The 14,936-nt window shown below is 37.9% G+C and overlaps 1 protein-coding gene across 3 annotated transcripts in view; it reads left to right on the top strand.

The window, feature by feature from the left end:
* The window catches only part of cpne5b (copine Vb), a 125,014-nt gene that overhangs the window by 40,193 nt on the left and 69,885 nt on the right, over positions 1-14,936 (top strand). For 2 of the 3 annotated variants that reach the window (XM_063474404.1, XM_063474406.1), the window contains 3 exons: positions 1,500-1,539; positions 2,448-2,462; positions 4,380-4,456. In XM_063474404.1, coding sequence (XP_063330474.1) covers positions 1,500-1,539; positions 2,448-2,462; positions 4,380-4,456 — 132 coding nt within the window. The remainder of the gene's footprint in view (positions 1-1,499; positions 1,540-2,447; positions 2,463-4,379; positions 4,457-14,936) is intronic. The other variant, XM_063474405.1, reaches the window with a different exon arrangement.

The following is a 14,936-nucleotide window of genomic DNA, read 5'->3' as shown; positions in this document are numbered from 1 at the left end:
GAAATATATGCATTGTCAACCAGCACACCACATTGAACCTCTTATATGACTTTTGGAAGACTGTCAACATCTGATAAATATGACCAGCACAGTGCTCGTCCTTTGAGTCAAAGCACGATATGATCAGTGGTGTCAAATGCAACACTGAGATCCAGCGTGATAGCTATAGAGAAGAGTCCATTGTGTGAGGATATGAGAAGATGGTTGATGCTTTTTACCCATGCTTGTCTCTGAGTTATCATGCTCTCTGAATGCTGAATGAAACTCCTAAAAATGGAACCATTAGTGCATGCTAATCTAATAAAAATAATGAATAAGACGAGTAAAAATAATCATAAATAAAGGGTGTAATGGATATTTGGCAGTAATTGGCCAAAACGCCCTTAATCAAGGATTTTCAATTAGAGATTTAATGACAGCAATCTTAAACATCTGCAGACTGTTAATAAAGATAAAGTGATCATATTTTGGTATAAGCACATGTTGATTGAGAGCAGTGGTTTGGAAGAAGCAACTGTTAAAGTTATTTTTTCCACAAGAGAGATCCAGCCTAAATATAAACATAAATGTAATCTTACAAGTGTTTCTAAATCTGATCTGCTTAATAAGCCCCAAAAAACATGTATTTAAAAAAAAAACTATGTAAGAACACGATAATATAATGGATTTCTTTGGTAATATTATCACATCTGCTTTTAACCTTAAAGTTTTTGGATGGGTCAGATTCCAAAAAGATGCTTTTTGTAATTTGGACACCAGGAATGCCTCCTCAGGTTTTAATGCAGTTTGTTTAACTCTTTTATGGTTTAAATTGATTTAAATTTGAAACAACAAATCTGTCAAATCTCTTTGAGCAGCGTGACGCTCTAAATCTGTGCCACCGTGTGCTGTCAAAGACAGTGCAGCTCACCAAGAGAAAGTCTTGCGCGCTGTTTACTCAACATATTACTCAGTAATTGTATTTGATTTGATCTCCAGGCAAACGGGATCCATTGTTTCATCACACGTTTAATCTTGGGACATCACATATGTCCCTTTTCCCTTTTATTGCTTTATATTCACATGCAAATCAGATCAGGTCCACCACTCAGGTCTTATTGTCTGTAGTCAAACCCCTTTCCAGTTACTCAGCACCACAAATAACAACATCTGAAATGACACTAAGATCTCGGTTCTTTTCATCTCTCCTCATTCTGATTTCACACATAACTTTGTTTTTCTTCTCTCTTGATGCTCACTCACCTCTCTAAACGCTGCAGTTTTCAGTGCAGCACATTTAAGTGTCACCTTATATCGTTTTCTTTTAGTTCTTTCCCTGTGCTTTATTTCTTTGTAATCCATGCACTGCACCAATTATAATGACTATCTCCTGCTTCCTTCCGTTTCTTCAACTTGATAAACAAAAACATACAAAGATTTTCGTTCGAAAACCTTCCTGCAATGTCACATCGGTCAAATGTATAAAGTAAGGCTTTTGTTTTTATTTTGCTTCCTTTCAGGTATGATGTTGACTCCAAAAGCCCCGACCTGTCCAAACATGTGAGTACTCACAGCTATTTTAAACCTTGAACCACAGATAAATGGAGATCAGTCTTGGGTAAAATCTGAATTATTGGCTTGAATTGCTGTGGAGAAAATTCCTCCACGGAAACTTTTAAATATGGTGTTTGACAAAATTGAAGATAGTAAAAATTCCTTTTATCAGTGGTCTAATGTTGCTTGTTTTAACTAGGTTGTCGCCTGCTGCATGTTTTCAGGGTGGAATAAAGCAAACCCCATCTATTGCCTGATCACATAAGTATCCAAATACAAAGTTTTTATTTGTTCTCTTTTATTCACAGTGCTATTGTTTTTAGATGTGCAGTCATATACTGTACTTATATATACTCACTTATTTTTGTTATGCAAATGTACAATTTAAATGTCTACTTGATCAGCAACTGGTTCTTTCATAGTCTTTTTTTATTGGTTTTACTGGCACTGTAGTAATGGATAGTCTGTAACACCATAATATACACTCATGTAGAAAAAAGGATTACGTAATGCTTTTAACCATTAGTTTCCATTTAAAGCGATGCATTACATTATTTTTGTTCTTAATCATTTCTGGGGGGAAAAAAACACATTATTTTTTACTCATGACTGGAAACTATGGTGACAGAAAAGCATTGAAAATGTCAAAATAATCAGCGCGGGTGATTATTTGGTGTATTTGGATAAGTGAGGTTTGCGTTTTTCCATCACTTGCTTTAACTGTTCCTCTGTTGTGGTTTGGGTTTTACTTTTGTGGCACAGCATGTTGTCGTCTTTCTGCTCCCACTTCACCATTTTGAACAGTGCCAGGAGTGCTAGGTATTTGATATGGTGTTGTGTGCTGGTATATGATGTGCTCTGTTGTTATTGTTGTTGTTGTTGTTGTTGCTGCTGCCGCCCAACTTTTCTGGAAGCCCGCAGAACTCAACGTAGGTCCCAGCATCTCTCTCACTTCTAACACTGCATGGCTGCTGTTTCACATGAATGAGCCGTCTCTCAGGAGAAAAGAAGGCGCCACTGATCACAATAAAAAAACTGAGAGCCAAGTCAAGCAATTTGCACAGCTCTTGTTACTGGCCACAGTAATTTCAGTGGAACTATGTAGTTTTTGTGTCTTTCGAATGTTTTATTCAACACGATTGAGATGATCAGGTTTCCAGGCTCTTACCGACTGCATTGAGTGGAATTAATTGGCTTAAAAAAAACCTAGAGACTCATTGAACTCAATCACTCTATAGCCCAATAAATTATTTAACAATCCCAGTCTGTCGAGGTCAATATTAAGGACTTTTGCTTTGGATTACCCCACATCCTGTCTCTGATAAGTTCAGGAAAGACTATGCTGAAAAATACACAATGAGATTCTTTGCAGAAAAACTTGGGAGTCTGATGAAGTAGATCAGTGCTGGCTGACACTGAGAGACTTTGTCCACAGACATGATGAGCTAGAGTCATAACTGTGTTCAATCATGTTTCTGGCCATTACACACGGTTCACTGAATGCCTCCATCTTATCCCATCATGTGTAATACTTCACGGTTCATTAAATGAGTGGTTTCCATCAGGTTGGTTGGAGCATATTCTGAGTGGGTTACAATAATTTCTGATGACTGGTTAAATTCAAATACTTTGAAATATGTCTCTACTTTGTTTTGAAGTTGAGGGACTCAAAGTACAGGTAGGCTCTTTTAACAGCGTTCTCCTTCAGTTCAGATTATTATTATTATCCATCGAGTCTTCCCCTTTGTTTTACAATTTGTATTAAGATTTTGGTTATGTGGTTACCCAGCAAATATGGGTGAAACCCTGACGTTATCTCTGTGGTTAAAAGTGGAAACAGTACCACAGCAAAAACTGAACTGCAGAACTGTTGATGTTTTTTCTATGTTGGACAGAGGTCTGGTCAGATGAGCTCTTACAGAGTGAGAAATGTAGAATCAATTATCGCAAAGAAGCAATTAATATGGTTAGTTCACGGCTTTGAAACAACCACACAATGGATTCTCCATGTACTCGTGCTAGTTTTATTGGATCTGTTGAGATGTTCTTTTTTAAAAACTTTTTGTCTTTTGCTGTGTAACCATGTTATACTGTTGATTTAGTGAGCTGAATAAAACTGAATTTGTTGCAGCTGCTATTGCTAAGATTATGATTTTGAGCTCCAGCTGCCATTTCTTATTAAAAAACGACTGTTTTAACATTTAGGTTGAAGTTCTACTTTTATCATTTTATCATTACTTATTTATTCTTTTTTTTTTTTTTTTTTTTCAAAAGTAAGGGTTGCACAGAGGTTGGTGTTATCTCATGTCTGTTGACAGGTTGTATTAGCCCAGTATGCAATCATGCATACATAGCCTACTGGATTACTTGGGTTCAGTTCTATAAACCAGCTTCAAACCAGCAATGGAAATGATGTCACAATGTCACATCACTTAGCACATCACAGTAATATCACCTTTTATGAAAAGGAGCGCACAGTATCAGTTGTATTTTAAGAGTAGCAAATACAGTACTTATCGTGATGATCACTTTCATCACTTCTCCGAGGTTTTTTTTTTCTTCTTAGCAGAAGATGTTCCCACTAAAAATGAAATAGTTTGCTGATGTAAACTGTGTATGCACGGCCAAATGTTAACTTTGACCTTGCGAATGAGCATGAGTGAACAAGCTTCAGTGAATTTATCAAATTCTTGAATTTGCATGAACACTCCAGTGGTACGAGATCTGGTGGAACATCCTGAGGTTAATCTGACTTGATCTGTAGACTTTCTGTTTCACGTCTACAATCCCACCCTTCTTTTTTTCCTTTCATCTTCTATTTTTCTTCCTTCCTTTCTTCCCTGCAGGACTTTTTGGGTCAGATGTTCTGTACTCTTGGCGAGATTGTTGGATCGCCAGCCAGTCGACTGGAGAAACCACTGGGGTGAGTAGGAGTTCAAGCCAATTTTCGCAATGGCAAAATGCCCCCTGACTCCAAATGTGATTGAGGAACACTAGACAGTGCTAAGAGGGGAGAAAGGGCAGAAAAAATGACTTTGACACAAATGCAATTTACTTATCTCAGTTCCGAGTTTGGGTCAATAACGCTCTTTCGGGAGCTTCATACCTGCATATCTGGTTTAGGTGTCTTCACAGGTATGAACATAACATTTAAATAACAACATACAGACTAGATCCAGCTTGGCATTTTTGATGCTTTTCTAAGAAAGTGATTGCAGAAAATCACATAACTGGGTTCTTACAAAATGTGTCCATTAGACGAACTTGGATGTCAGGTGACTGCCAGCACATGGCACTGTAGCATCTTGCAATAATAAATAGTCTGTCTCGTACTGACTGAAAATAAGATGAATTCATTGATGTAAGTTTTGTCTCCGTTTAAAAAATGCTAGTGAAGCCTTAGCTTGCGTGTTTCTCAGAAGCTTTACATCAGCTGCGAGGAGATTATTAAAGTACAAAGTTATAAAGGACTGAGAGATGTGTATAAATAGACTAGAGGAGGTGCTAATTTAGTAGAAAAGAAACTGACTTAGGGCCAGAAAGAACGTGAGGTAAAAAGAGAAATCACAAGAGGGGGCGGATGATGGGAAAAAAGGCAAAGACACAGGGGCGGTTTAGAAGGAGATGTCGGTAAAGACACAAATCAGACAAGAAAGGAGAGTGTGTGAGTGTGCCGGTGGTGTCTGGTGGGGTGGAAGAGGTGGGTGGGGGCCAACACCCACATCCTACAGATGTTATCCACTGATAATTATTGTCATTAAAGAAAAGGGAATCGAGTAGAGCAAAATTACCTAAATTACTGCTCATCTCCTCAGCTTGTGCTCTCACACTAGCTGAGGAAAATGTAGTGTTAATGGGGTATCCTGTTATCTGTCTTTCTATATCTATCAACCATCATCATCACCAGTCTGCCGGGCTATTGTGCATTCAGGCAAAGTTGTTCAAATGCTGCTTTCAGTACAATGTGCTGGTTCTTACATCTGAATGTGTTACCCTGGAGAGCATTAAGATAGAACATCTGAATACCGATATTTAACTGGTAAATATATATGAAAAATGATTACCGTGTTCCTGCACTGGCGAACCTGACATGACTTTCACTTTCACTTAAAAAAAAAACCAAACAAAAAAATAAATCTTCGTAAGCTGATTTTTAAATTAGTGTTTTAGGGGTTTTGAACCGATTTATTATTTATTATTCATTAAGTCGTTAGATTGTGGCCATCATTCAGCAAGTAATCATCGAATTACTTTTATTTCTACTTGTGTTTTCTACCAGACTTTGCATTTGCAGTTATCTGCTGTAACATTAAAACTACCTGCCCAGCGCTTTGTAGGTCACCCAATGGGAAAGCATGTAGAACAGTGAAGACATGCCTTAAGATATTTATGATGATTTGAATGAAGTAAAAATTTAAAGAGAACCCAGTGCAGGCTCGTCTAAAATCCCTGCTTGTGTAGATCTTTGTATCAAACAAATGCTGACCAGTAAAAACAGATTCAGGAACAGATGGTTTGTGCTGACATGTTTAAAAGAACAAAGATTGTTAGAAATGTGCTCTCACTTTTTTTTAAATTGGGCTGCAACAAGTGTTTCTTTTTCTGGGATTTCGCCTCTTTTTCTGGTAATGTGACAAACTGTTGTTCAAATGCAGGAACGCGTGTGGATATACAAATCACCACGCTGGGTCTGAAATCACTTTAGTGCAAAGATTTCCATACAGGTCTTATTTAAGAGTAAAATCTATGTTTTACAATCCAAGTCTCTGTCTCTGTTCTCTTCATGACATCCATTATTAAATAAAATGCCCGTCAATGCCAATATTTCTACTAGCTACATAGGGGACATGCTGTTGATAGACAGACTTGTCAGATTTGTGCAGTGAACTTTACACTGAATGTCTTGTGTCGTTAATACAAAATACGAAAGAGGGTTTGGTTCTGTCGGCACACCTGTGATGACGAAAGTTGCAAAACTGTTACCAAACCATTTCCGACTGTGTGTTTATACGTTCTCTCTATCCTTGGTTCACATTTTACGCTGAAGTTGCCGGTTCATGGGGGGGCTTTAGCAAATATAATTTGCCCTGAAAGTCTATATTGAGAGCATAGAGCTTACTAATGTTATTAGAAGTTTAATATCGAGCCATGTCTATCTGTAGTGGGAATATGTATGGCATGTTTAGAAAAGGAAATGGAGCATTTGCCAAACCATTCATTTTTACTTTGAGACATTCTGCAGCTGTGAGATAAAGGAAGTGCTTGCCAAATTTCATTTTTACGACAGCCTTTAATCTTTCTTTAAAGGCTGCAAAATAAAAGCTCCGCTGGAAACCAAAACAAAAATAATTACATCAACCTTTCACCATTCATGGCGTATGTAGGGCAAGCCTGTTTTTAACATCGTCAAAGCCGGCATACCAGTGTAACTCTGGGATAGTACATGAGGAGTTTGTTCTGGCTTGTAATGACTGATCACTGTTGGTTTCTGGCTGACTCTGATTCAGATTTTGGGATCACTTTAATTCAGTGCTCTTACTTAGTCAATATGCAGTAAACAATACCCTTAAATGCCATTCCCGTGAGATATTAAACACCTGTATGATTATGTGCAGGACACAAAGGTTAGGTTATACAAAGGATTTAAAGTGATTAGCAACTTTTCGCTGCAAGTTATAGATAACAGGCTGAGTTGCTGCTTTTTTAATAGCTTCCATGGGGGTGAGTTTGTAATGTGGAGGAACAGTAAAAACACAGAGTTTAAATGAGCATGTACATATACACATTTACACACAAAGTGTTGCATTTCCCTGGCAGATATACTCACGACTAAAATTTGGTTTCATGTTTCTGTGGAGTAATGAAGAGTGAGTCATATTTCACTGCTTGAAAAATGTCAAAACATTTGTCTAAGACGTGCTTGGAAAAAAAAAATCAGGGAATGTTTTAGAATATTTCTTTTGTTTTTCCATGTTTCAGCCTGTACGCTGTTTCGCTTTTCACCTGCAAATGCAAAGTATCTAATATGGTGTAAGTCGGAGAAGTAAATCTCTATACATATCTACTGCTATGTGTTTGTGTCACATATGCACATAAATCTGCTTCTTTATAAATTCTGCAATACCATAAAGTACAAATAAGATCACATTAAAATGCATGACATAACTTAATTTTAGTCCTTTCTTTCAGCCTCTAAACATATACTGTCCTTCATATGCAAATGTGTGCACAGACTTGAAAACACACATGAAATAACAGGCATGTTTTATTTATTTATTTCATAGATCCTGAGCATAAATGGCACACAAATTAATAAGTGTATTTTATTCTTGTCCCCTGTCTTGTGCTCTCTTTTCTCTGGCTAATTGTAATGGCTTTAATCTTCCTGAAATTAGTGCTTATTTAATTAGGCAGCAGCCATTGTGATTTTCATTATATAAAAAAAAGAGAAAAGAAAAAAGCTCCTGATGGCAGAGAGAGGGAGAACGAGAGAGACAGTGACACGCACACACACAAAGGGAAGGAGAAATTAATGACCAGTGACAGAGGGACAGAAACACAGACGCTGATGAAAACACTCAAAACAACCTATAATTGCTTGTCTGATTCTACACAACACGAGTCGCTGTCTTAGAAAAAAGTGAGAAAGGCAGAGGGAGGTAGATAATATTCAGTCAGTATGTTTAGGATGATGCTTTCATTACACGTTCTTCTTCGGGAATGTATATTCCTTTCTGTAAAATCTACCCATGAGACTATCTATCCATCAACACTTTTTTGTTGTTGTTGTAAATGCAGACCTGTATTTAACAGATGCTAAAGATGTCAAAATCCCTTCACAGCTCCACTCTGTTCTCAGGGGTATTGGTGTCAGCAGAGGCCTCCACTTTAATTGATTTTGCTGCTACTTGTTTGTAAGAGACTTTGTATTCAGGTGTCACGGTCTTGAGCAGGATGAATTTTATTGTAAGACACAGAGTAATTAGCACTGCTAGTAATTAATTCATCAGCTTGTGTGGCCTCAAAGCCTCTTGTCAGGTGCTGTTTAGTGCACTGTGTTATTTGCACATTCCCTTTGAATGTGAATTGTGTCACTGTCCAAATACTGTGCTTCACCTGTTACATAATACTCAATACATCCTATTTGAATCACTAGACTTCAGCTAAAAACACGACTAACTAAAAAGTAGTGTTGAAATGACAAAAGACTGGCAACACACACAGCCAACAATGGTAAATGGTAAATGGCCTGTATTTGTATAGCGCTTTACTAGTCCCTAAGGACCCCAAAGCGCTTTACACAACCAGCCATCCACCCATTCACACACACATTCACACACTGGTGATGGCAAGCTACACTGTAGCCACAGCCACCCTGGGGTGCACTGACAGAGGCGAAAACAATGTGGCTGAAAACCGGCCACGTATCTAGTACGCCATATAAATTACTTTTGATTTAAAGGTTGCAGATTGCTGTTTTTCAAACTATACATTTACATATAACATTTGTACAAGTATATTTTCACCATCTCTCTCCGAACTCATTTCCATCTCATGCTCACTTCAAGCATGAACTGAAGTCAGGGTTTTAACTCATGGAAACATGGATAAACATGCTTGTCAGCAGATTAGACAAGTGACCATTCTGTGTCCTTAGCTGACAACGAGCCAGCTAAATAACAACAATGGCTGGTTATAAGCTAACGTTATGCGAGCTAATGTTAGCCTTGAGTGTTCTAAAAATCAGACTTTCTCTCTGATAAATAGTTTGATTACATTCTCACATTATATAAAAGTTTATCTGCTAAGTGTCCAACTATATTAGAGCTGTTTCAAAGAAAGCTTCACTAATGCTGGCTAACAACAGCTAACAGCTGAAAAAATAGCAGCTAACAGCGATGGAAAAATGAGCTTCACTTACTCATCAATTTGATTCAGACTCCTTTAACAAAGTTCTACAGTCTTCTCCAGAGCAAACAGATATGGACACCCAGCTGAGGTAAATGAAGGACTGACAGCCTACACTCAGTATATACGGTGGGCAGAGCTGTTTGTCCTACAGCGGCCATCATAGCTAGGATCATTCACTTGAATCGGGAGGGGTAAGAAAAGGGAACTGACTAGAATCCAGTGACATCCGGCAGTGAAATTTTGCACACTGTGCTTTGACAGTCAGAGTCATGCTAGCTGTTTCGACTGCTATGTAGTGCAGATGGGAGAGAAATTAAAGGCCAAATCAACATGAAGTGCTTTAGTAAGCAGCTTGTGTGATGCCTGGCATTGATTCTCTAAGTTTGAGCTCTCATGGTGCGACCAAAGTCCGTCCTTCCAAAAAAAAAAAAAATTTCATCCGGTGCTTTGATAATAGCCTGCTGCTGGTGGGTGCCATCCATAGAGTCTGTCTAAAACCTCCCAGAGGTGTTAAACTGAAACTTGATTGTGAAGGTCATGCATATGACTGAAATCAGTTTCATGCTCAGTGACTGCTCATGCAAAATGGTAGGAACAGATTAAAATGCATAAATATAGGACATATTTAATTGTGGGATAAAGAAGATTTGCAGTGAGCATATTCACTAAGGAGAAAAGTAAAACCCAAACCATGACTGCAAAATCCCTCACACAGCCTAGGGATTTGGAGTTTTCCCTTAAACTGCAGAATTAAATTTGTCACTAACTGTGTCTTTGTCACAAATTGTGAGCCATGTTGTCATCTTTTTTGTCATCCGTCACGTGTCACTGATTGATGCTACAGACATATGGCTCTCAATTTTGTGCTAGACTTTAGATAAACCTGTTCTTACTTACCTGAAGCAACTATACTGGGTAAGAATGGACGTCAGCATCATTTGGAATACAGGTTTATAAGCCTGTAGTGTCATAATATGTAAATCAGACGAGTCTTCTGTTTCCACTCTGATTTCATCTCAACTGAAAGCGACACAGATTTAATAAAAGTGCTTCAAACAAACCTTAAAAGCAACCTTTTAAAAGATTTATAAGTGCCCAAACTATTGCACTCAGTGTTATTAAATGAAGTAGCTCTGGTACTTAAGTCCAGCTAAGTAGCCTGTCTGTGGGCTCTAAACAACAACCGAGGGGAATCAGTTTCCTTAGAAACATCAGCCAGCCCTTGTCATTCACTCAGCAGGTGTAGTGTGAGGCAGTCGTGATTACCAGCCAACAAGTTCATTAGTCTTTAGCGTGACTGAAAAATACACTCTTGAGCTCATAGTTTCAGAGCCCTTCTTTAAACAAATGGCTAAATTAGCAGGTCGCTTAATGGAAACTGTTGCTGAGACTACGTTTGGCCTTCTGTGCTATGTCAAATTATGTGGACATTTTTATCAAACCTGACCTGTCACGGTATAATGTCTGTACTGTGTTATGATGATATTGTGCGTTATGCATTTCTGGCACGTGACTCCAGCATTTCCTAAAATGTTAATGAAACTAATTCATTGTGTACATGTGGATGTGTGATAGAGAGAAAGGAAGAGAGAAGAGCAGAGCTCTGCCGCCAAACAAGACATTTGTTTCATCTGAACATCAAAGGTCCTCGGCTCTTTCATGATTGCTTCAGATTGTATGCCGCTCTCTTGCCATTGGCCTCAAATGCATAAAAACTGAATGGCACATATGGCACATAATTCAAAATGAGCGTCCTCTTTATAATAATGACATTGATATATTTATATATTGAACATTATGTGTAGTAGTGTCCGTGCCTGGAGAGGTTGCTGTTGAAAGGCTCTCGTGTCTCAGAGACGGAGAAAAACAAAACCATTTCTTGCTGTTAGAGTAAACACCACTTACCTCACTACGAGAGGGAGATGTGAGCTATCATATTTCCATACAAAGCATGACTTTAGTTTTCCAAACATATCACAAGACACATTCAGCATATAAAAGATATTTATCCAGTGAACTATATCAATATTTTCTAGACAAAGATTTATTATTATCATGTATTATTCTCAGGCAGCAGATTGCAATGGCATTGGTCATCCCTCGGATTTTCTTTTAGAGCCACTGTGAAGCTGACATTTGTATTTTTGTGTGCAAAACCCCATCATGTCTTAGATGGATTACTATGACATTTGGTAAAGACATGTATGACTTTGGAGATCCTTCACTTTAAGTCTGGCGCAATCATCAGGTCAGGATTTTAATTTGTCTCATACTTTGGGTTATTACCAAATACATGCAAAACTAATTACTTTTAAATCAGCCTACCTTGTGTTTAGAGCCATTTAGGAAATGTCAGCGTACAAGTAAAGCTGAACTAAGACGAGCACGCCCGGGTGGCTGTGGACGCTTGTGTTATTTAACAGCTGGATTTTCCAAGTCTGGAAAACATAAATGGCAAATATTGATGATTTTCTACCAATTCTTCATATAACCATAACTATCTTTTAAACAATAGTAAACATACAGGATCTAAAGACCTTAAAAGGGTTTTGCCATAATTAGAAAAACACTACATTGTTCATATTTCATTTTTTCTTCTCGGCTGTCTAAGCCCATTTTAAAAACACAGACTAAAAGAAAACAAAAACCACCACTCGGCTACAAAACCAGCCGCTCTGATCGAGCATACATGCAACCAAACACAGAAGAAACATCAGGATAGGAGAAAATAATTGAAAGATAAAAGGCACAAGCTGCATTATATCACATAGGAAAGCCATAACAAATCCATACAACAAATCTTCTCATGCCAAGCATAACCACCAACTGCAAAACCCAGAGTAAACCTTCTTATTAGTGAACAAAGGTATGAATGGAATGATTGGGCTGAGTGCTTCAAATACAGACAATACTGTGTTTTTTATTTTTATTGATTCAGAAATGTTTAACTGTGCACAAACACTCTCAAGGCGCTGCCATTTACAGACTGCTGACCATAAACACCACATTTTTCAACTGATGCCCACAGAGCAGCTGCACTGCAGCAGATGGAGGTTAAATTACTTACTCAGTGGCCCACTGATGGTAGACAAGCAGGAGGTAGAATTATTGTCATTCACTTCAGTTTTCCCTCACTCCAACACTCCAGCTTGAAAAAATTTAGATGGCATGTTTCCTTTTCCCTGACATTCTGACAGCTACCATCGACAGTCAGCTCTTGTAGTCTGTTGTAGGATTTCTTTTAAAAACTTGCATATTTAAGGGAGTTACACAGATGCGTGCCGTTTCATTTGGGACCATGGGAGACAGGGAAATGGAATAAAGCTGAATTAATAACGCAAAGAAGAACAAGAACGCGACAGAGAGAGGTGCATGATTAAAAGTGCAGAAAAGACATCAGAAAAATGTTAAGGGGAGCATTGAGGACGAGGTGTGTCTAAGCATGCGTTGCCTTTTACCGCTTCGATATTCCCTGAATGTCAGTGCAAATTACCGGAGCAGAGTAGGGAAATGGGGGGAAATTATTTGTGAATGTCAACAGATTCATATGGGGAGAGGCAGGATACCCAGCTGGGTAACAGTGCAAACCAACACCACAGCCCCCCGGATGAGGTGGAAGCTACAGTAGAAGTTCTTATATTTGCAAATCTAAGAACTTGATGATGATTACATTTACAGTGTATGTGGGTTATGGCTGCCATTATATCTATCTGTCCATCTACCTATCTATAAAGGTAGAGCTACCTCTCTAGGTGCTGTGAATATTTAAAACATATTTATATATATTATATGTATATTATATGTATTTTTAAAATAATATACAGACATGAACGGGCGGTTCTTAGATTTCTGTACCAGCCAATCAGACAGCAGTATTCCCTGTGCTGGGTAAATTTTTTCCCACCTTAATGTATATCAGTATGTTTCAAACATTCACCCGTCAATAAAGTCCATTATAGGATAATCAGAAATATTAATATTAATATTTAATTTATTCAAATTGTTGAATTGTTGTTTTTTTAAATACTTTTTCTTTTTAAATATCAAAACTTTATCAAATGAACAAACGTTTTGACCCTGATTTAGCTCCTTATGTTATTCGCTTCAGCTGTCAGCGGTCATAATCGATGATCGATGTATCAGTCATAGGCCAGAAACAGCTAGAAGTGGGACTCAGTATCTTACATGGGTGTAGGGACCTTAAGCCTGTTGATTTTAAAAATGCTGCCGCTGAATCTTTTGCCATGATCCCAACATAAAGACTGTGGAAGCAGGATTATTTGTGGTCTTCCAAGAACAACTAAAAACTTTTTGTTACAGAAACATTGTCTTGGTTAGTCTTGGAAGTCACAGACCTCCCTGGCAGCTGTCTTTGTTTGGTTTTTTTTTTGTTGCAGAAAATAGCTCCAGTGAAACTTGGCTGCAAATGTCAAATATTTATTGTCATCACTATAAGTGCCAGAATAAAATCTATCCACCTCCGTAGTTGCCTCCACTGGCTGTAGCACAAGTTTCAGAGGTGAATATTACGAAACCACAGCCCACAAAGCCAGAAATAAGAGCATGGCTGGATGCCACAAGTTGGAGTCTAGACAGTTCAGTATAGAATAATATTCAGTCTTATTTAGTCAAAAGCAATATTCAATTCAATTCAGTTCAATTTTATTTCTATAGCACCTAATCACAACAACAGCTGCCTCAAGGTGCTTTATATTGAAAGGTAAAGACCCTACAATAATACAGAGAAAACCCCAACAGTCAGATGACCCGCTATGAGCAAGCACTTGGTGACAGTAGGATTGAAAAACTCCCTTTTGACAGGAAGAAACCTCCTATCTTAAACCCTGTCTTCGTTAAATTGAATTGATTACATATTGCTACACTTTATCTACTTCATCAGAAATACCTGTTCAACTTCTTGTTAACACAAATATCTAATCAGCCAATCGAATGACAGCAACATTTAGGCATATAGACATGGTCAAGATGACTTATCAAACAGAAAAGCTTGGTTTTCACAATCCTTATAGAGTTGTAGGAGACAGATATAAGGACTGCATCACAATCATGACTTTACTATTGAATATTCATTTAAACAAACTTTTAATAATGTCAGGCATCATTTATACAGAGTTTTCTGTTACTAGGCAAACAAGGTCATAAAGATATGATAGACTGAGCCTCCAATGTTGTAACTGAGCCCTGTATGTGACGTGCATAAGTTCTGCCCGCAATGAAAATAACACTCGTCGCAGAATTGGGATGAATTTCAAATTGTTAACTAGTCCTGCTTTTGTCTGGTCTCCTTGATATCAAGCTTCAAAAACCGTATCTGCTTATGAAATTTCTTGTCTCCTGAATTTTCTTCCATTAACACGTTAACATTTCCATCACCCAGAGGGGGATTTTTATTCACCTCATCTGTCCTAACGTTTCCAGCAGGATTGGAAATTGAACAATTTCATTCTTTCTGCAGGGTGGGTGGTTTTCTG

Source organism: Pelmatolapia mariae, linkage group LG5 (genome assembly GCF_036321145.2).
Source record: "Pelmatolapia mariae isolate MD_Pm_ZW linkage group LG5, Pm_UMD_F_2, whole genome shotgun sequence".
Taxonomy (NCBI): Eukaryota; Metazoa; Chordata; class Actinopteri; order Cichliformes; family Cichlidae; genus Pelmatolapia; species Pelmatolapia mariae.
Note: the sequence above shows the minus strand (reverse complement) of the source record. Positions and strands in the feature narration are given on the sequence as shown.